The sequence below is a fragment of the Helobdella robusta genome, assembly GCF_000326865.2.
Source record: "Helobdella robusta unplaced genomic scaffold HELROscaffold_116, whole genome shotgun sequence".
Classification (NCBI taxonomy): Eukaryota; Metazoa; Annelida; class Clitellata; order Rhynchobdellida; family Glossiphoniidae; genus Helobdella; species Helobdella robusta.
Genome location: NW_008703643.1, coordinates 97,920 through 119,956, shown reverse-complemented (window position 1 = coordinate 119,956; position 22,037 = coordinate 97,920). Strand labels below are relative to the sequence as shown.

Genomic DNA, 22,037 nt, shown 5'->3' with positions numbered 1-22,037 from the left:
CACATATATATATATATATATATATATATATATATATATATATATATATATATATATATATATATATATATATACAGCAATATACACAGCAATATTATATATCTGGCGCACATGTCATTCGTAATTAGTTTTCACTAACGTTTCTCAACCATGTTAAAACTTTTATAAAATTTCTATATTTTAATTATTTTACTAAACATTTTATTTAAATTACATTATTTTATTTATATAATCTACATAAACTTTAGTTATTATGATATTTACAACAAGGTTAATTTATTTCACAATTTAATACATATTTTATTTTCTATATTTTCACATTTTACATTAGGCATTTACTTTAATTAAATTATATGTTTAAACAATATTTAGGCTCTGAAGATGGCATTACGCCGAAACAGGGCTGTTAGCTTTATTCCAGTTTTAGATAAATATGAACTCAAACAATACCGCCTCGTTGAATGTCTTATAAAGAAGTTAATTAATGCAAAATGGGCAAACAATATATATAGATATATATATATATATATATATATATATATATATATATATATGTAGGCACACACATGAACACATACATACTTAAAAAAATACATACAGATACTCATACATACACACACATTGATTTTTTCCACCTGGCCTCAACTTAATTTAATTCAATTTAATTTAAGAATGGAAGTCTTAAATTATATAATACATTCATGAACATGACGATGATGATGTTGATGACTATTTTCTTTACTGTATGGTAATAATGATTAATTTATGATTAAAATGATAATGATAAGAGATGGTTGATGATATAGGGCAAGGTTTGATAAGCATATGTTTAATATATCTGTCTGCGTGTGTTGTATACATTTTGTATGTATATTATGTTGTACAAATTATTTGTACATACGTTTATACTGCTTGATTATGCATATTGCATGTGTAAAGTAATATGTGCTTAGGTACTTACATGCTTACGTACGTACTGAACCAATATAAAAGACAGTCTGTGGTTTTACCGGCATACACTATCTAAACACAGGCAGACTGATGGTGATCTGCTGAAGTTTCAATTTGGTTGACAATATAATGTGGCACTAAACTCATTATGCTCTATAATAAAATGGGTTTAGATTGTTTGTTTCTTTTACTTGTATGTTTTTTTTATTGAATTTGTTGTTGATTTAGTTGTTTTCTTTCCTCAAATATTATTGTTGCAGTAGTTTTGTTTCGATGGTTGTTGATGCTGTCTCACTGTGTTTTGTTGCTGGTAATACTGATGTTACATTTCACAGAAAAAACACATGCACCCTAATTTAGAATACAATTTGAATTACTCACAAATAATCCTGAATTTCTTTTTGTTTCACTTCATATTTATTATTTTGCAGTTATCTCAGTTCCTTCATTCAAATGCCTCTTTCAATATCAGTTAAGAGTAATCTTTATTTGAGCAAACAAGCTAGTAGGACACTCAGAGATATCTTAAATAGGAATGTAATGTTGAATAATTATCACCCGGCACTCAGTGTATGGTGACGTGAATAAATAGAAAGTGTGTAGCAAAACAAGGCATGCGATTTTTTTGCATGGAAAGTTATCTGAAAGTTGACATAAATACACTTTTACTACAATTCACAAAGATTGTTCACAATTTTTAATAAATATTTGTCAGCGAGTGACTTTATTTGTTTTTTGTGTTATATCACAGTTATATTTTTGTTATATTCGTGTTATAAATTTGTGTTATATATTTGTGTCATAATCACAATCACCACAAAACGACAGGGACGCTACTTCACCATCCACATCACTCCGGAAGATGAATTTTCGTATGTCAGTTTCGAAACCAACGTACCAAGGGTTAGTCTGTGTGTTTCTGTGTGTGTACGTGAATGTATGTATGCGTGTGTGTGTGTGTGTGTGTGTGTGTGTGTGTGTTGTGTGTGTGTGTGTGTGTGTGTGTGTGTGTGTGTGTGTGTGTGTGTGTGTTTAAGGATTAAAGTACGGCTTGTTTTGTTTCATCATCATTATCATTATTAATATTATTATTATCATCATTATTTTTGTCGTATATTCTGTTTAATAATTGTTTTCAGCATATTCAATTTTTAAATCATAGTATCATAATAATAAATTTGAATTTTTGTATCTTCGTTTATTAATTTTGAGTAATTATCAATGAATGAATACTGTCTATTGACAATTTAGCTACGAATCCATTCAGTCACCTGTATCTATCTACCTTCATAGGTTTTTTTTAAACGCTTATGTCTTCCTATGCATTAGTTATAAAGGTTTATGTAATGTGTAATGGCTGGGTTTTATGCCACGGTACTGTTTTGTTATTATTAATACTTTAGATTTAGTATTTTGGAGTTGAGCTCTTGTTTGATGAATAGCATTGATGACAGACGGATAAATATTGTTTGTATCAGTACGGGATAGTTGAAAATATCTGATGATTAGGTAGATGAATTCGAAGAGAGAAAAAAAGATGGATGGATGGATGGATGGATGGAGGGATGGATGGATGGATGGATGGATGGATGAATAGATTTTAGTATATATATATATATTGGAAATTTTCCACACAAACCAACTGCTTATTGGCCCAGGTGTATTTTTTCAAATTAACCCAGGTGAAAATTGCTAGGCACATTTCAATGTTCATTATTCTCTTTGATTATTTCATCTTTCTCTATCTTTGCGTTTTCATCATTCTTCAAGTGTAGATTTCGTTTATTTATTTATTTTTGTTTTTGCTATTATTAAGTACTGAACATGTATTAAAAATCAGTAAAAATTAATTAAAATAGTAAAGCTTTATTCCCTTTATAATATCTGGCCTGTGTTAAATCTATACGGTCAACACTTTCTTCACCCACTAGTAGTAATTTTACCTCTGCTGTATTTTATGGTATGGTATGGAGAATTTATATAGCGCCCCTCTATGTAAAACTCAGAGGCGCTGTAAGAGAAGCTGCCGGTCATAAAAGTGATGTTTAAGTCGTTTTCGGAACATGTCTCTTTCATCCATACTATCAACGACATCATCGGGCAGTTTATTCCAAACCTCCGCTGCAGCCACGGAGAAACGACGCCGTCCATAATTTTCTGTCCTGAACCTAGGAACAACGAATTTCTTTTTGGCAGAGGATCTGAGTTTTCGCCCCCCGGCAGCCGTAGGGACAGGCACGATCAGCTGTTGAAGGTATCGAGGACCAAGCCCCATCAAACTGTCTCTTGTAAACATTGCTATTCTGAATTTGATTCTATAACAAACTGGCAACCAGTGAAGCTCATTTTGCATATATGATGAAACAGATTCATATTTTGTTACACCAGCAATTATTCTTTATACATGGTCAGTTTTATGAAAAAGCAATTTTAGCTACCTAAATTTTTACTTATGCTCCCTTGAATACCTTATTAGTACATTTAGAATTAATTTATTAGGTCCATCCATTCAACTCAACTTTGGTGTCTTGATGAACTATTGTGCCATATTTGGCTGAACTTTGACCTTACATTAAACCCTCTCGAACTTTTCTTTAGTTACAGTCCTATTTATTTCAATAAAACGGTTCTCGAGTTATTCATTAATATTGTCTTATATATTGTTATATTATGTGCCATTATTTTCAATATCTCATCATATACAATATTTCATCAGTCATATATGTTTATGTATTTTTTGATGATTTTACACGTTCGTAAACACACACACGCACGCACGCACGCACACACACTTCATATACTCACATATATGCAGGATTCTTACAACGATTTGATCACCAAAGTTACTGATATCTTTCAACCTAACAAGTTCATTGTTACTCTCATGGCTAATGAGGTTGTTGTGGCTGTTTGTTGTGGTTGTTTGTTGTAGTTGTGGTTGTTGTTGTAGTTGTGGTTGTTAATGCAGTTGTTGTAGTAGTTGTGGTTGTTGTTGTTGTAGTTGTGGTTGTTGTTGTGGTTGTTATTATAGTTGTAGTTGTGGTTGTTGTGGTTGTTATTGTAGTTGTGGTTGTTGTTATTGTTGTTGTAGTTGTGGTTTCTTGATTTTGTGATGTAATTGTTGATTTAAATAATGTTGTGGTTTTGCTACGCTAGGATTTGTGGTTTCCAAAACATTAAAATGTAATAATAAAACTGGTGATGATGATGATAATGATGTTAATAAAGTATATATATATAAGTGGAGACGGGGGCAACAAATGATGACACTTCAACTCGGCTCACTGTCTCTATATTGTTATTCTTGATCTTTGGTTCTCTTGACCTGTAACCGATTTTATTTGCTTTTTTGACTTTGTACTATATAGAAATTTATTAATCTTATCAACTTTAGGTCCCGGTTTGTTGATGGTATGATGGTTTTACAAAATCACGGTACGACATTGTTGCGGTTGAAATTCGTTTAATTAAAACTTTAGTGCGAAGTTAAATATTACAAAGAATAACAATTATGTCAAACTTAGCTTGAGAGACCTAATCAACGTATAAAAACACGTCTACATCAATGTAAGAGTGGTAAACATAGACCTCAACTCAACATAGACAATCTGAACACTAAAATAACCACCAACACCGACAGGCATCGCCAGCTTACAAGCTTTGCCTGAAGATGGATGGTCCAGTGAAGCCATTCAGACGCACAGAGCACCAGGCATGCGAGATGAAGAATTACAATTTGAATTATGCTCTGTACGAGCGTCCTCCCACCTCCAAACTCATCCCCTACAAGTGAGGACTACTGGGCCACCACAGCGAAATCACCCCTGGTCATTTCTCTCTCTTTCTCTTTCGTTCTTATCTCTCTTTCTTATCATCTTCGTCGTTACCTTGTTACGGAGTCTTGGAAAGCATGTTGAATGTATTGGATCGTGTCGTTTGTGGTTGTTTTCCGGTGATACGATGTTGCTGTTTGCCGCCATTTTGTTATCATTCTTGCTCTCGATTGCTTTTCATACTTCTCATCAATTTTTCTTTCATTCTGTCTCGCCATCTTCCTTCTGTCTCTTCATCTGACTCTTGCACTGATGACCAGTTGACATGTAGCAGGCGCTGTGGTGTGCTCCAGAACGTTCGAGCTGGTGAATTCTCGAACAAAATTTTGTCGGAAAAATTAGTTTGTAAAGAAACATTGATTCGTCTAAAAATTATTTCCAATCATATTTATGATTTCTTTTCATATTTGATCGTTTGTAATTGGTATAATGAATTTATAAGCAATAAGAGTAAAATGTTAATTAGAATATATCGTGAGGATAATATTAGTCTGGAATACCTTTTATTAAGAAATATTTCTTGTGAAAGTTTCATTGGTAAAGGTGTTTATAGCAACTCAACGGTTGATAATTTAGCTCTATTTCTATGTAATAGATTTCTAATTAGAATTATGTTTTACCTGAATAGTAACGCTTTAATCGTAGCTGCAGAGTATAATTTCATGAACTATCAATTAATTGTAAGCAACTATTTAAGAAACTACTCGATTTTATTGATTGATATTTATATGTATATGATGTTTTTATTTAATTTTCTTATATATAGCAACTTCATTTGTTTTCTGTACATGCGCTTCCTCTGCCAGATCGATGTTAAACAGGTGCTAGCCATTTTATCAATTTGTTCCGCCGACAAAATGGTCAACACTCGGCCCGCTTTGAAACGTTTTCAGTCTGTGAAGAATTCAAAAGCTGTTCGCCACGAGAATGTTGATTCTTCATATTTTTGTAAAGCTGATAGCAACCGCAAGAAAGAAACATGCCATGTTACGGCCCGTAAACCGTTTAATGAAAATTTGGAAAATGATATTTTTATAAAAAAGCTCAAATTACGCGAAATGTTTTACATTAAAATGCGCAAACAACCGTTTCGAGTTAGGAACGTTTCAGTTTTCAGAAGGAACTCGATCTCGGCAGGGGATTCGTTAGAAATTGTTTTTTACTGGCTGTCGACCCAGGGCAAAAGGAAACTTTGGCTCAAGGTCAGTCTGTCTGTCAGCCGCGAGCCCAGTTAATTTTGTTAGCAGCAGCATTCGTTGGTTACAAACTCATACTTATTGATACATTGGTACAATAGTAGTACATTGGTACAATTTAAGTACACTGGTACAAACCTTTCCTCTCCATGAGCCGGAAATAAGGCAGACTGTTGGAGAAATTTATATCATAAATCGATTTAATTTTAAATCATGTGTTCCGTTCTTTATGATATATAATGGGTTGTGTATCGTACTTGCCGTATTGCTGAGGCGGTCGAAACAAGTCTCGAGATGTTGACATGCTTTCTCTGCATCATGTGAAATGATAGGTGGACTTTGAAGAAAATCTTCGTGAGTGGTGAACCGATTTAAACACCTATCAATTTGAAAGACTAGTTTTATGGTGAGGTGTGAAGAGAAACTTCTGCGAAGTTATTGAAGTAATTTAATTTAAGTTTCATAGAAACAAATTTTTGTAAGAGTTTCAAAAACTGCTGCTGCTAATAACGTTAACTGCTCTACAGAAAATATTCTTGTATTTTTTTTAAATATTTTCAAAACTACTTGCGTTTTTCTGTTTTTCATTTTCTTACTTTGCTATTCATGTTTATTTAATTAATCTAAAATTGCTTAATGATTTATTTTAATATAAAAACATTCTATTTATTTGGAATTGCGTTATTTCCCCATTGACTTCGTTTTTATGAATCATATGTCGATATTGTTTTGTTATAGTTCAAAATATTATATATGAACACTAAATTTCCTAATTATTATGTTAATTAAGTGAAATTATACAACTTTAATAGAAATCATATAATGACTACGTTTAGAATTTTAAAAATAATCCGTATTTTGTTTTATTAGATATTTTGGTTAGATTATTTTATTTAAGTTTTGAAAAGAAAATTTTGAAGTAACTTAAAAGAATTTGTTGAATGTAACTTGATTTTTATTTAGTTTGTCAACTTTTTAATCATTCTTTAAATACTTGAAATTTCTGCAAAAAAAATATTCGACTGCTTGAATAATTATTTTTCAATCAATAATTAACTTGGTCTCAATAATTCTTACCGAAAATCAAGGTTGTTTATCTTGAGTTGAGTTCATCAAACTATGTTAAAACGTCACTCAATACCAAAACATGTTAAATTTTTTAGTGGTTTACGTAGCGTAGAAGCAATTTAAGTCGACTGCTCGGTAGTTATCTCGTTTCGTTTCGTATTGAATCGTTAGGTTGAATTTTTTTTTAGAAGACAACATTTAAATATACGATGAAGATGAGTGAATAATTGAACATTTTTTGGTGTTTTAGAGACTCGAAAATGGTTACGTTCTTCTGAAAAAGGGTGCAAAAATATATTGTAAATATTAGCAACGGTTGTATTTTAAATGTGGCTTCAGATGTTGGGGATGGTGACAGTCGGCGGAAAAAGAGTTCAAAAATTGAAAACTTTTTTATTTTCACTCACTTGATGAAGTTACTTGGCTGGCGTGAAAATGTATATCTTTCCGGCGCGTGTCGTGTATGAACGAGAAATGGTAAAATGTATATAAAACATTTTGTGGAACTTGGATGGATTTGAAAAGGTTGTTTGGAGATTTCGACCGATTGGAAATACAAAATGTTTGCAAAAGATTTCAGGAAACATGTACAAAACAGAAAAAGTTGTTTTCATTTTGAGTGATTGAACGAATAAGACAACATAAATTCAAAAGTTGTGCTACATATTACGATAGCGAACACGAGCTGTTTAAATTTAAATTAAAATTATTAATCAGTGTGTGATCGTTCACAAAATAGAACAGGCACTAACAATTCGATAAATTATGAAGCTGTGGATCACTTGAGATCTATCGAATAAAACGTTTGATTCTGGGTATACTTATTACTTATGGAAAGAATATTGACGGCTATTATACAGTTGAACATTTCACAAAAGATTATACAATATTATGATTATGGACACATTTCTTAATCCAAGAAGCTCATATGGATGTGGTATCAAAATAAAATCGAAAAAAACTTCAATACAAGTTGAGATGAAATAATATTGAAAATTTTGTGGGACTGGAATGGTTGTTCACAGTGGCGGATCTGGACAATTTTGACGAAGGTGCCAAAATTTTGAAAATGTTTAATGCCCCCGGCTCTCTCCTGGATCCGCCACTGGTCATTTAAAATAAAATAGTTCTCCAGAAGACAATCTTTACGAGTTGATGGAAATGTTTTTAAAAGGATTTTCAGAAAATACGAAAATACTGCAGGGAAGGATCCTGGTAGGTAGTGAAAACGATGCCGATGGTGGTTATGTTACGATGGTGCGTGCCGTATTTTTTATCCACTGACAAAATTTGAAACATGACACTGCGAGAGGGATTAAAATATCAAGCTGATGTAAAAAAAATGTTTAGTGGTTTAAAATTGACGATTAACAATTGTGACGAAAATTAAAATAAATTTAATTGATTTAATTTATATCAATTGGAAAGTTTCCAAGCAGTAATTTGTTTCTGGCGTGCTCTGGTTTAATTTTGTGTTGAACGGTCAACCGCGATATTAGGTGCAAGTGAACCATCCAAGCACTATTTTGGCTTTTTTGAAACGACTCATGGAATGAGTTGATGTTGAGTTGATGTAATTTTATAGAAGCCCTGCTGCATGAGCAGGTACATTACCACTGTGCGTTATGCAATTATATTTTTAAAAATTTTCAATGCTCGTTAATTTTCTCAAACTTGATCAAATGATATAAAGTTTTGTGACAATATTTATTGTGTTTTAACTTCAGTTACTTTTAACCTGTTGTTTATCAATAGTGTAATTATAGGTTCTAGACAAGCATTTCAAAATGACAACTTTGATCTCTCCTTCATTAATTTAAAATTTCTCTTTAATTATACAATTCGAGTTTTGATAGAAAAAGTCAGTATAATAAGAATACATCCGTCTCGTTATCAACACAAGATTTTTTCATATATGTATGCGCGCACACACACACACACACACACACACACACACACACACACACACATGTATATACAATACACCTACATTGTCTACAATGAATCCAAATTTGAATTTGCGTGATGCCAACCATTGTTCGACGGACAATTAAAAAAATAATTTGAAACACTGATGTACTTAATCATCTCATCTCATTCATTCGCTCACTCATTCCTATGTATGCCCGTTGTCTTAGATACACACGTGTCTCCTGATTCAAATACAATACGAAACGATACATAAATCATATGATTCACATAACATGACGTATGATATAATACAATGTGATGCATACATACACAAACATGTGTTTGCGTATGGTCTCAGATGCACATATACAATGTATATATGTTGTTTATGTGTCTTTTTTAGCTAAACACACACACAAGCAGACGCGGATGTGAATTAGACGCGTCATTTTCAACGTACCTTCATGATGATACCATAGATTTCTCGAAGTAGCTTCGACCAGGCTGTTATTATAATACATCTAGACATCTATGGGTGACACACACACATTCACAGACAGATAAAAACAATTACAATTTGACGACGAAGAATCAATTTTTTTTTTCAAATGTTTTGGGGAATAGTTTTTCAAATCTTTATTTTCATCATATTTGTTCACCAACTGGCAGTTTTATTCTTGAAGCTTGCATTTTGATGTATCGGTTTAGTCTCGTCAAATTTTTTTTATATAAAAGTTTTCAGAAAAAAATGAATTTTTATATTAGCAGTCAAGCTGTATGAAAATCTCCAAGTGAATAAGTTTCATTGTTGACGGTGATGTTGTTATTAAGCAGCATTTGAAAGCTGCCATAGATTTATTTAACAAATTTCGTGTTTTGAAGTAGAACCAACATTCAAAACAAAAACAAGACACACGATTTGTAATCTTTTATTATTAAGTTAATTTCTACACTCTTTTTTTCTACAATTTCATTAAAATAGCTAAATTCGAACTTATTATTGGAACAAGTCTTTGTTAAAACTAAACAATAATGTAGAGGGTATATAAGGTAGGAGTAACCTGGCTAGATTACAAAGTCACAATGCTAATGTTCAATGAGCAGTGCTAGTTTAGTAACATACACATAAACACACACACAAATCTTACATGTAAACACACACACACAAACATGTGTACAAACACACATGCAGAAATACATACGTACAGACAAACCTCATAACACACATACACGTGCTCAACTCATACCTACGCAAAATAATTTTTTGAAATTATATTTTAGTACAAACAAATTGTTGCTCTTTTAAAACAGTAAACAGTAGTGGTGAATGAAGATGAGGAAAATGATGACAAAGATCCAGATAACGTTGGCAGGAGGGCCAAAGTTTTACAATTCATTGATGGGGTGCCAAAAAACCTCTCCCCTCATTTTTTCCTGGTGTTGGGTTTACTGATTCCTTGACTGGTTGACTGGTTCCCTTACAACTGCCACTGCTAATAATAATACTAGTAATAATAATAATAATAATAACAATAATAACAATAATGGGAACACTGCTTTTATTTTATCAAATATCACAAAATGAATGTAAAGATAGATATAAAATAATGTTTAATATAATAAAGTATTTAAATTAATAAGCTGTTAGTTTAATTTGCTCATCACCCGACAAAAATGAGTACAAATAGAGGATTATAGCCAATAAAAATAAGGTTCATTCATTGTTCCTATCACAATATATTGAGTAAGATGATGATAACACAGAGTTTATTAAATTGTTTCCAAAATCGTTCGACCAAATTAAGTTGACCAGCGATAAATTAAAAGTATTGTAAAAACCCATTGTAGAAATTTCAAATGTTTTAATTGAAAGTTTAAAATTAGTGTATTCACTCTTTAAATTAAGTTGAAGGGCTTAAGAGTACTTTTCAATTTTGTATTCTTTAGATTTTTTTAAATTTGTTTCGTGGCATATCGTTAGTTCTAAAATCTCGATCGTGTCGTCGCGGACCAGTGCTATATCAGTACGCAGAGATTTAAACAGCGTTGATAATGGACGAAAATCTTCACACTCCAGATCGGCAAACAACGAGACTTCCAAACTATATTTTCTAAAACTATTGAGAGAATTTTGTTGTGACGATCTGAATATCTTTTCAAAGCTGCAACGGAGCTACAATTGGACAAAACATGCTTGTTTGTCTGATAAGCGTCACATAGTGGACATTGTGGTTTAGACGTTTTGCCCCATCTTGCTAGGTTGGAGTTTGTTGGAAGTTGTTGAATGATACTTTTCCTAATAAACTTATAAATAACCTCTGACAGTGTGGCCGTAGACCTTGACCAGCGAACTATTTGATCTGATTTGATGTTTTCCCTCACTGTCTTCAACACTATTCTTTGGGAGCTTAGTGATGATAAATGGTCGAACACCGTTTCTTGCAAGTTGTCTATTTTTGTGTAGTCATTAAATGACTCGCTCCACAGACTTTTCATTTCTTCGTTACCGTTAGATTTAAGGTAGTTGCGAAGCTTCACTCTCAATGATTCAGCATAATGTTTCAGGGATCTGATGTTCAGACCTCCCAATTTGTACGGCAGTGAAAGAATCTCAGATAGACAGCTGCTTATCGGTAAAGCCAGCCAAGTTCTAACGGCATCGTTAATCAATGGATCCAACTTGCTGGCAATCCATGACAGTGATATATCGTAAATACGTAGTTCGAAGGCTACTTGAGCTGGGATAAAACGACGTAAAATTAAAAGTTTCCACTGGGCTGTGGTGTCCAGACTTGAAATCGTTGACAAAATGCCTTGTAATTTGTTGAGCAGCAAATCTTTAGCTTTGGAATTGTTGCATTCGAAATCGTATAATTTACCTGGATAATAATAATAATAATAAAAATATCATTATTTGATACTTCTTTCCAAGAATAACAAACACTCCGCACACATAGTTACTACGTCATATTTAGGCAAGTCTCCACAAACTGAAATTAAATAACGCATAGAAATAAGGATAATATAGTTTTATAATTAACTTTTTGAATCTTATTAGCCAACATCCAATCTAGATAGCAAAAAATGACTTAAGAATAAAACTATTCCTATTTGAATGAAAAGAATAGGTTCGTTTGTTTATCTGAACTAGACAAAATTATATGTAGTCGTGCCTCATTTCAATCTAGTTATTCATTTTGTGTTGTGTGAAGTAAAAGGCGAAGCCAGAATGGGAAAGGGTCAGAAACTGGAATTACTGGACGACCTTTTCTTTCTCTCAAACAATCAATATTTCGCCAATTTTTCCATTTGAAACGATGTCTTTATGTATAAAACTGTGTTTTAATGTTTAAAAAGTCAATAAACCATACATGTTCGTTAAATATTTTTACGAAATTGCAACAAAATACCCTCCACACTAAGTCCACCGTTGGTTAAACTCATATATAAAGGTCATTTTCAAACAATTGATTATCGAATGAAAATAATTAAAAAGATAAAACGCTACTAGATAGGTTGTCAAAATAGACGGTTCTTGACTGGATGACATTATTTTCCAGGAATTGAACTATAAAACACAAACTCAAGATTGATCGGCTAGTATTTGGATTATTATATAATCGTCAGCTATTAATATTCGTCTACAAGAGCAAGTGTTTTGCATATAAAGTATGTTGTTTTGTTTCCAAGAAGAACTTATGACGAGAAGAATACGATGGGGCAAATTATGATTTTATTATTCTATATTTTCACTGCTATAAAAATGAAAGATGTATTTCCATTGTAAATGCACGGGTTGAAGGATGTGGTATATGACTAGATGAAATACACTTTGATTGTTAAGTGGAAATAAGATGGGAAAGTAACTGGCTGATTAGATTTTTAGATAAACGAATGGAAGGATGAATTGATGGATTAGTGGATGGATTATTGGGTGAATGGATGGATGGTTGGATAGATGAATGGATGGATACAGAGTTGAATAGATCGTCAAATAAATAGAGAATGGTTAGGTATTATAAATAAAAAATTGATGTATTGGTTAATGAGTGGAAAGATGGCTAATTAATGAAAAAATAAATGAATGTTTAAACGAATGATTGAATGAACGAACAAACGAATAAACAATTAAACAAATGAAGAATGAAAGAACGAAGGTACAAATAAAGAAATGAAATGATAGATGGACGGACGGATGGATGACATGATGAATGTTTGTGTATAATTATTATTATTGCAATGCATTTAGTTGGAAGCCTACATTAGCTGCCAGCGTTCATTTAATAAGTGGATCCATGTCACTAGCTACTACAGGTGTGTTTCGACCGAGATGACGACAACGATGACGATGATGATAGGAAAGTGATGATATTGATTAAGAAGTGATGAAGAAGCAGATGATGAAGATGACGTGATGATGATAAAAATGAAGTAATGATGATGATTAAAGAGTGATGATGATGATAAACAACAACAACAACTACTGCTATCACTACTACTGCTACTAAAACTACTACTACTTCTATTACTACTGCTACTGCTACTACTACTGCTGCTGCTGCTACTTTTTCTACTGCTACTACTTCAATGCTACTATTATTCCCTTGAGTCTGTAAACTGTTCGGAAAATATTGTTTTAAATAAGTTAAATTTATTAATATCAGTGTTAGTGTTAATAATAGCAATAATAACACTAACAAATAAGAATAAATAATAAAATTAATAATAAAATTAATAATAAAACTATAATCATATTATTAATCCACTCATTCTACCTTTCGGAGACTTCTTTTGAGATGTTGTTCACCTGAACTATAAACACTTGGAAAGGTGATGACGACGATGACAAGGATGATATGGTGGTGATGATGATTGTGATGTGGTAATGATGGTGATTGTTATGATGATAATGATTATAATGAAAATGATGATTTTCTGATTATGACAAGAGGCTTTTGTATTGTTTTTTTTAACTCGCAACTCTGTCAAACGCTGACAAAATTGCTTACCTATATCTATAAATCACCCTACACATATTATAGCAAAATTTTAATGGCACATGGAGGTCTGTAAACATTCACACAACACAACACCACACAACACAACATCACAACACACAACACAACACACTTACACACACGCACACACACACACACACACACACGCACACACACACACACACACATACACACATTTCGTACACACGCGCAGCAGCTACATCATAAGCACATGGCGTATGAGAGTCTTTGAGTTTCGGACAGATAGCATTTGAATCAGTTAACGGCGTGTTCGTACAATGCAAAATATGGCACTTCTACTGTCTGAGCTAACTCGCCAAAGATAGTGACTGAGACAGAACAAAACAACTAATAAAAGTAAAATAGGAATGTTAAGGAATGTTATTACGATCATTTTGATTGACGATGATGACTTTATGAATGATGATACTTATTATTCATTCCAATTGTTCCTGATTTATTAATACTAAAGAAATCATTTATCAAATAATGGAACAATAACATCTTTTTATAGAATGAAAAAATTAAGACTAAAAAATATACAAATTATAAGATTAGAAACAATGAACTATGGCACCCGCCCCAGAGTCAGCTTGCGCCACATGACAAGCAAATGCTTTACATTCTTTATTTATGACTAGTTCAGTTCTTACCAAAATTTTCTATTAGCTGATTAAACTCACCATCAAATGGAATGGTGTTTCTTTGTAGAATCTTCAAATCCCAACATATTCATCACCATCAACTTCATCACCATCATCTTCTTCATCACCATCATTTTTATCACCATCCTCTTCATCACCACCATCAGCTTTATCACCATCATCTTTATCACCATCATCTTCATCATCATCTTCTTCATCACCATCTTCTTCATCACCATCATCTTTTTCATCACCACCATCTTTATCACCATCATCTTCATCACCACCATCATCTTCATCATCACCATCTTCATCACCACCATCATCTTCATCATCACCATCTTCATCACCATCTTCTTCATCACCATCGCCACCGTCATCATCTTCATCATCACCGACATGCATTGATATAGTATCTCAAGCAAATGTATTGTTACAGGTATAGATAGAGGTACGTAATAATTGTTTGGCCGGGTTGTATAACGAGAATATATATATATTTTTTTCATCGTAGAGACGCTCAATATTGAGAAGCTAAGCTAAGCTAAGTTAATTGCATTGTAAATCATTGTCTTCACTAAATCTTTATGTTTTATTAAATTTTGTTTATTAAATAAATTTTTTAATAATTCAGATTTTAATGAAATTACGTGATGTTGTTTGGATAACGAACTGATGAGGCAGGGGTTGATGGGAATACAAGTTATTTCAATGATCTCTGGCTGTTGTTTTTTTTTATATTTTGCTGTTGTTGGAATCACGAACAGCTTAACAACAATCACAAAAATTGCTAATAAATAAATAAATTAATTAATATATATTTATATACATAATTTAATGAATAAATTAATTAATAATTAAAAAAACACAACTTTTCCATTATTGAATTGAATATAACAAACAACATAACGAAACAAATATATTAATGGATCGTTAGATGCTAAACGTATCCCAATGTATTAATGAAATATTAACATCTATGAAACCTACAAAAAGTCCAAATTATCATCAATAAGATGATGAAAAACACATTCAACGTTTACATAATCCCTTGTGGTTATTTTAATTTCATCAACAATTTTGGCAGAAGCATCCCAGAAACTATTGCAGAGACAGGACTTAATCAAGAAAAAATTTCCAATTTTGAAGAAACTGAAAGGAAATTGTCATTTTTTTAAAAATAGTTCACAATTTTAACGGAAGACAAGCAAATTTTGAAACACCACCAGGCAGTGAGGCTAGAAATTTTTCTAAAAAAATTTTCAGTTGAAAATTAAAAAGTAAAACGGACATTAAAAAAATAAATTATTTTTAAAATATAATTTTGTTCCTTAAAATTCTCAAAAAATGAATAAAATTCATAAAATTCATTCACCTGTTTTTTTTTTTCAAATTTGCGTCTATTTTATTAATTTCACATAAAAAATAAATTGCGTAATTGCCAATTCGATTATTTCGGTAACAATAAAATGTATTGGTAACTGTAAAAATAGTAGTAATAGCAACGTGGGCATTTATAGTATTTTATGTAATATATTAAACTACATAACCTAACAGCGTCTAGAGAAAAAAAACATCTCATACCATTCTTCAATATTCACATTCCACATGCTACAACGACAGCATTTAATTGTTTGTTTGTTTGTGCAGTTTAACGGCGTTTCAGCACAACTGGCTATCTTAGATTATTGATTTTATCTCTGGAAAAAATTTTTCTACTATTATTGTGACTATTATATTTGACCAAATTGTGATGGATAGTTAGTTAGTTTTTCGTTAAAAGAGTTGCATGTAGGCGAATTTGTTTAGTTGAGAATCCAGGAATGAGTCAAACTTGATTGCATTTAATTGCGTGGCCTTAAATTTCGTTACAGTAAAGAACCGTTTACGAATATGAAACATAAGGCGTATGAAATGGTTGAGAACGTTTCGATCGGATGTTGTTTCAACGTATTTGAGGAAATCTTCAGCAGCAGAATTAAAATCAACCAAAAAAGCGTCAACAAAACCAGCAATAACAATAACATCAAAGTATATAGCATCAACAATCGCAGCAAAAAACTACTTATATAACGCTATATATAACAAAAATTGTGTAACGCAACTCCATTGAAAACGATTGTAACTGCAACAGTAACACTGGCAACAATTTATAAAAACCAAGAAACGTCAACAGCTTTAAAATATCAGCAACAACAACATTTACAACTACAACAACATCAACAACAACAATTTCCCCATCGCCAACAACATCAACAGTAACTCAACCGCCAACGATGACTCACTCAGCATCATCAGTCCTTTCATCAGCAACATCAACTTTATGACAGTACATGCCATCATTCATTTTTTTTCTACTTTTCTCCTCAAAATATTCCAAAAAATTAAACAAAACCATCACCAGCCAACAATGTTGAGACTAAAATGGAAAATGAAACCAACTTAAAAATTTCCACGTCCAACGCACAGAGATCTAAAAATAGCATAAAAACTTCTCCACCAGTTGTCGAAAGATGGGCCTACAAAAGCGAAACCAAGCCGCAAACAGCTGATCCTAAAGCGAAACAAATATCAAAACACTGGAAAAACCCAAAACGCAGTGTAAAAGATTTCGAAACTGTCTCAGAGATTTACTCAAGCACACTTTCGCTTTCGCATTATTTAGCTGAAGTTTCTTCCGATGAAGATAATGGCGATGTTGAAAAGGGTGAAGATAGTGTTAAGAATGACGATGATGATGTCATTATTTTTGCAGACGATTACTATGATGACGATGATGACCTCAAAGAAAAGTTAAATAACGACGATGAAAGAAATAATGAAAGAAACGTACATCGATCCACCGAAAAGGATAATAAAACTGATGCTGTTGATGATGAGGAAGAAGATAATGACGACGACGATGATGATGACATTAAAATTAGCAACAATAAGGACAGAACTGGTGATGAGAAAATTTTATTGGATGATGATAACAATGAAGACGACAACAAAACGAATCAGGAAGAAAATAAAGATGACGATAGCGATAAGGATGAATATCACTCAGTGAGCGGTTACAACGGCAATGATCTTGAAGATTGTATCTCAGACAACGAAGATTATAGCTCAGGCAACAAAACGACCAACAACGAAATCATATTTTACGCTAACACTGATAAATCACAAAAATTCTCTAAGAAGAACAACGATAATTATAACAACATCAGCAGTAAAAACATCGTTTATGAAAAGATTAGTGATGAACAGTTCGATTTGTACAGCGTTAGCCAGCTGCCAAATGTTACATCGAAAGATGAGAACAACTACAACATTTATGATAGTAAAAATGGCAACAACAAAATTGTGCATTCTTCCAACAGCCACAACAACAATAACAACAACAACAATAACAACAACAACAACAACATTATTTCTAACAATGACAACATCAGTAGTAACAACAACAACAACACTTTGAATAATAACATCGAAGCACTCAATACCAACAACATCAACATTCAATCGTGTGCTGATTTGGTGAACAACTTTTTCAACTGCACCAACAACAGCATCAACCAGCGCTTCGAATCAGCTTTCAGTACCAACAACAACAACAACCACAACAACAACATCCTCAACAACAACAACCACAACAACATCCTCAACAACATCCAAAACAACAACAACAACAATTACAACAACAACCACAACAACAACCACAACAACATCCACAACCACAACAACCAAAACAACATCCACAACAACAACAACATCCACAACAAACTCGATAAGTTGTTCGCCGCAACGGACAACAACAGCACCACAGTCGACAACAAAAACGTGCCCAACAACAAAGTAGACGACAGCATAATAATACTGCAACAGAGTTACGAAGAATACCAAAGAAAAAAGTGCGATGCTATCTTCTCAGCGACAAATCCTGAACAACAAAATCAAAATGACGTCCCAACGGCAACAAACACAACAACAAATACAACAACAACAACAAACTGTTTTTCATGTTGCAATTGTTTTGTTCCGAGTTTTAGAAGAATTTCAAAGTTGATCGTCATGAACAAGATTTTGCACAACAAGTCTCGTGTTTCTAGTTTGAAAACAAACTTCCAATCAGATTCAAATTTGAATGGGGATGAAAATGTTGATAGCAACAGCTATCAGGACAACAACAACAACCACAACAACAACAACCACAACGGTGGTAAAAGGTCATCATCGTCGTCATCTGCTCCGTTTATTTTTACGACTTCACTCACAACAACAAATCAACTCAAAAAATATTACTACACCAACGAAAACAACAACGAAGCAGCTGGAAGTATTGACAAGAACGCGACTTCACTTGCTGGCGATTTGTATGATAATGTTGTAGATATATGTAATGCAGCATCTTCAAACACATCGCAAAAACAACAGCAAAAGCAGTCACCACCTCAACCACTTTTGCAGCCACTGCATCAGCAGTGCTGGCACCTGACAGACTACCTGTGCATCGGTGATCGTTACTGCGCCTCGAACGGTCAACTCCTCTGCCAACTTTCCGTGACTGGTCTCGTCATACTATGCTGTCACGATGACGTCATCATCAAAAACAACAACAACAAGTTTAATAATACATTAAACAGTGACAACAAAACCGCCAACGATATGAACCGCGCTGAAGTCCGTGAGAGCCCTAACAACTACAACGACCAGCACAATGGCCACGCAAACAACAGCAACAACCATAACATTAACAGCAACAGCAACCACAAACGAAAACAGTCGACAGGCACCCACTGGTATGACTTCCAAAGCAACAGAAACGAGCCCAGATCTGCATCGCTAAACAACAACCACAGCAGCAGCACATTGCACCCAGAAAGCCACCACAAAAACAAAAACAAACAACACAACAACAACAACAAAAATAACGGCAACCCCACCTCTGAAAGACCAGCAACGCCATCTGGATATACCCATCCTGAATGTGATATGGACCATGCCATCCCCATGGTCCCCTGCGTTTGTGATGCCTCCCATGATAAACACAATAGATCTGCTCTCAGACTCAACCTTACCGGTTTTCGTTTGTTTGTTGATTTGTTTGTTTGATTGATTAATTTTTGTCTGTTTGTTGGTTGGTTTGTTTGTTTGTTTGTCTATCTGTCGTTTTTGTTTGTTTGTATGCTTGTGTGTGTTTTTATCTGTGTCTGCATTAAATTTTTTTAGACAACAATTTTTTTTAGCTCAGCAGAGTGATTCTCTTACAATTTGAAATTTTATTGTGGGCTCTATTTAAAATTGAGTTGTGCAGTATGTAAGCATGATTGTTCGTTGTAATTTTTTTTCAAAATCAGTTGAATTGAGAATTATGAGTGAGACGGGAGGAAAATTTGAAAAATAAAAAATTATTTTTATCGTGTCCTTAAATTATCACCTCAAGTTTATAATTTAAAAACATTTCTTATTATGTTTGGCTCTGTTTAATCGTCAACATCATCATCTCATTGTTATCATCATCATCATTTTAACCGCTATCATAATTTACGTCGTCGACATCATCATGATCATCATCATCGTCGTTGTCGTCGTCATCTTCATCGTCGTCATCAACAAAGGTTCCAGTTTGCTGGAAGTTCTGTCTTGTTTTCCCGAGTTGAACCGATTTATCGACGGTTTCCGACGAGTCGGTCGGCGAGTGATGATCGTCAGCGCCATTCCTATCGTCGAGAACTCCATCTTCTACAATCCTCCTCTTCATCATCCTCATCATCCACCTCATCATCATTCTCATCGTCATTCTCGTGATAACGACAGTGATAAGACTGATGATGATGGTGGTTCTTTGACCAAGCACAGCAGCGATAAAAATGAATCATTCGGAACCAGTAGCACTCAAGAAGGTTCCCAATTGGAAGGAAAGCATAAAAAAAACAACGAGTATGTGAACGAAGCCTTCGAGGACGACATTACGGTTTCGCCACTACCACCACCGCTACCAACAGCAGCAACGACAAACAAATCCAATTTAAAAACAACTGACCGAGAAACACAATCCAACTCCAACAAAAGCCACAACAATCATCTCAACCAGGAATATAAAGACAAAAGCACCACAACCAAAACAAAACCCACCAACAAAAACAACAACCAGTCGCAGAGAGCAGCTACCACAACGACTACCAACGACACACTCAGCGTTCTTGCAGCTCTTCAACATTTCATCAGCGTTGACAGAATGTCCTTTAGGGAAGCCAGGAATGTTTTCCTGAGGGCTCAGTATCCTCTTTCCTTAACCGGAGCTGTCGTATCCATGTTAGAATTCCTGGAACGATCCATGGTGTTGCAGAGAAAAAGAGCCGAAAGAGAATTTGGTCAAGAAGTGACAAATGGAAGTAAAGGCAGAAGTAAAATTTTTTTAAAAATTGCAAACAGTGAAAATATCGCTGAGAACAAAACAGGTTGACGTGATTGATGTGAATAATTTCGATCAAAAGCTTTCAACAATGCGTCGATTTTTATTGTATTTAATATATATTCTCACTAAAAATAATAAATTTTATGATTATTACAAGATATTAAATGAAAAAATTTAGTTGCTTTTACTATAAAACAATCTTTTGTAATTTGTTATACTGGTTTGACGCTTATTTGTTTATTTATTATTCTTTGATCAGTTATTTAAATGAAATGAATATAATGATTCATTTTTGAAAATTTCTTTTTCACTATATATATTCTTTTCTTTTGTCCTATTATTTTTTTCAAAAAGTGTGTATCTGCAAAGAATGTACTCTAAGGCGTTCAACAATTTAACTGTTAAAGTGATTAAATCGAACAATGTAAATGATCCAACTTGAAGGATGATCAACCAATCAACCAGTAACTCAAAATGATTTTTTAAGATTACATATCAAACAATAAATTTTTGTAATAGTCCTTGTTTCATTTGTCATTTTTCGTCAGTGAAATAATTGAAATGAATGTTGAAATTTGTTTGAATATGCCTAAAAATATATAACACGTATCTGTGTATGTACATATATAAATATTTAACAAATGATATATTACAATATACATAAATGTATAAATATAAATTTATATATTTGTATGTGTTTTTAGAACTTCATCACACACACACAAAGTGTACGCGTTTTATGTACGTGTGAAAATCACGCAATACACACGTCGCATGTGATAGACAGATATCTCTGCGTTCGAATCCAGTCGCTGCAACTCAAGACCAACAGACGCCTTTAACCACTACTCCATTGGGCCCACTATAGTGAAACAAGAACATGATCTCAAAATGTTTACATCATTTAATGAAATACAAAATTGAAAATCTATACCTAAATTTAACAAACAAAAGTTAAAACACAAAGTGGCAAACAACATCGGAAAAAACTTGGATAACCTCGTTAAATTTCTATT

The 22,037-nt window shown here is 33.1% G+C and overlaps 3 protein-coding genes across 3 annotated transcripts in view; all 3 read left to right on the top strand.

Moving 5' to 3' along the window:
- HELRODRAFT_186277 (hypothetical protein) overlaps positions 1 to 5,498 on the top strand; it is a 19,742-nt gene extending 14,244 nt beyond the window's left edge. The window contains exons 11-13 of the mRNA XM_009013306.1: positions 1,780 to 1,854; positions 3,767 to 3,847; positions 4,592 to 5,498. Coding sequence (XP_009011554.1) covers positions 1,780 to 1,854; positions 3,767 to 3,847; positions 4,592 to 4,744 — 309 coding nt within the window. The 3' untranslated portion in view covers positions 4,745 to 5,498. The remainder of the gene's footprint in view (positions 1 to 1,779; positions 1,855 to 3,766; positions 3,848 to 4,591) is intronic.
- Positions 5,499 to 17,045: 11,547 nt separating this feature from the next.
- Positions 17,046 to 19,715, top strand: HELRODRAFT_183717 (hypothetical protein; the record flags this gene model as incomplete). Its single annotated transcript, XM_009013305.1, has 1 exon — positions 17,046 to 19,715. The coding sequence occupies one exon, from the start codon at positions 17,046 to 17,048 to the stop codon at positions 19,713 to 19,715; it is 2,670 nt and encodes an 889-aa protein (XP_009011553.1).
- Positions 19,716 to 20,166: 451 nt separating this feature from the next.
- On the top strand, positions 20,167 to 21,069 carry HELRODRAFT_183716 (hypothetical protein; the record flags this gene model as incomplete). The annotated part of the gene is made up of 1 exon (XM_009013304.1): positions 20,167 to 21,069. The coding sequence occupies one exon, from the start codon at positions 20,167 to 20,169 to the stop codon at positions 21,067 to 21,069; it is 903 nt and encodes a 300-aa protein (XP_009011552.1).
- Positions 21,070 to 22,037: the final 968 nt, after the last annotated feature.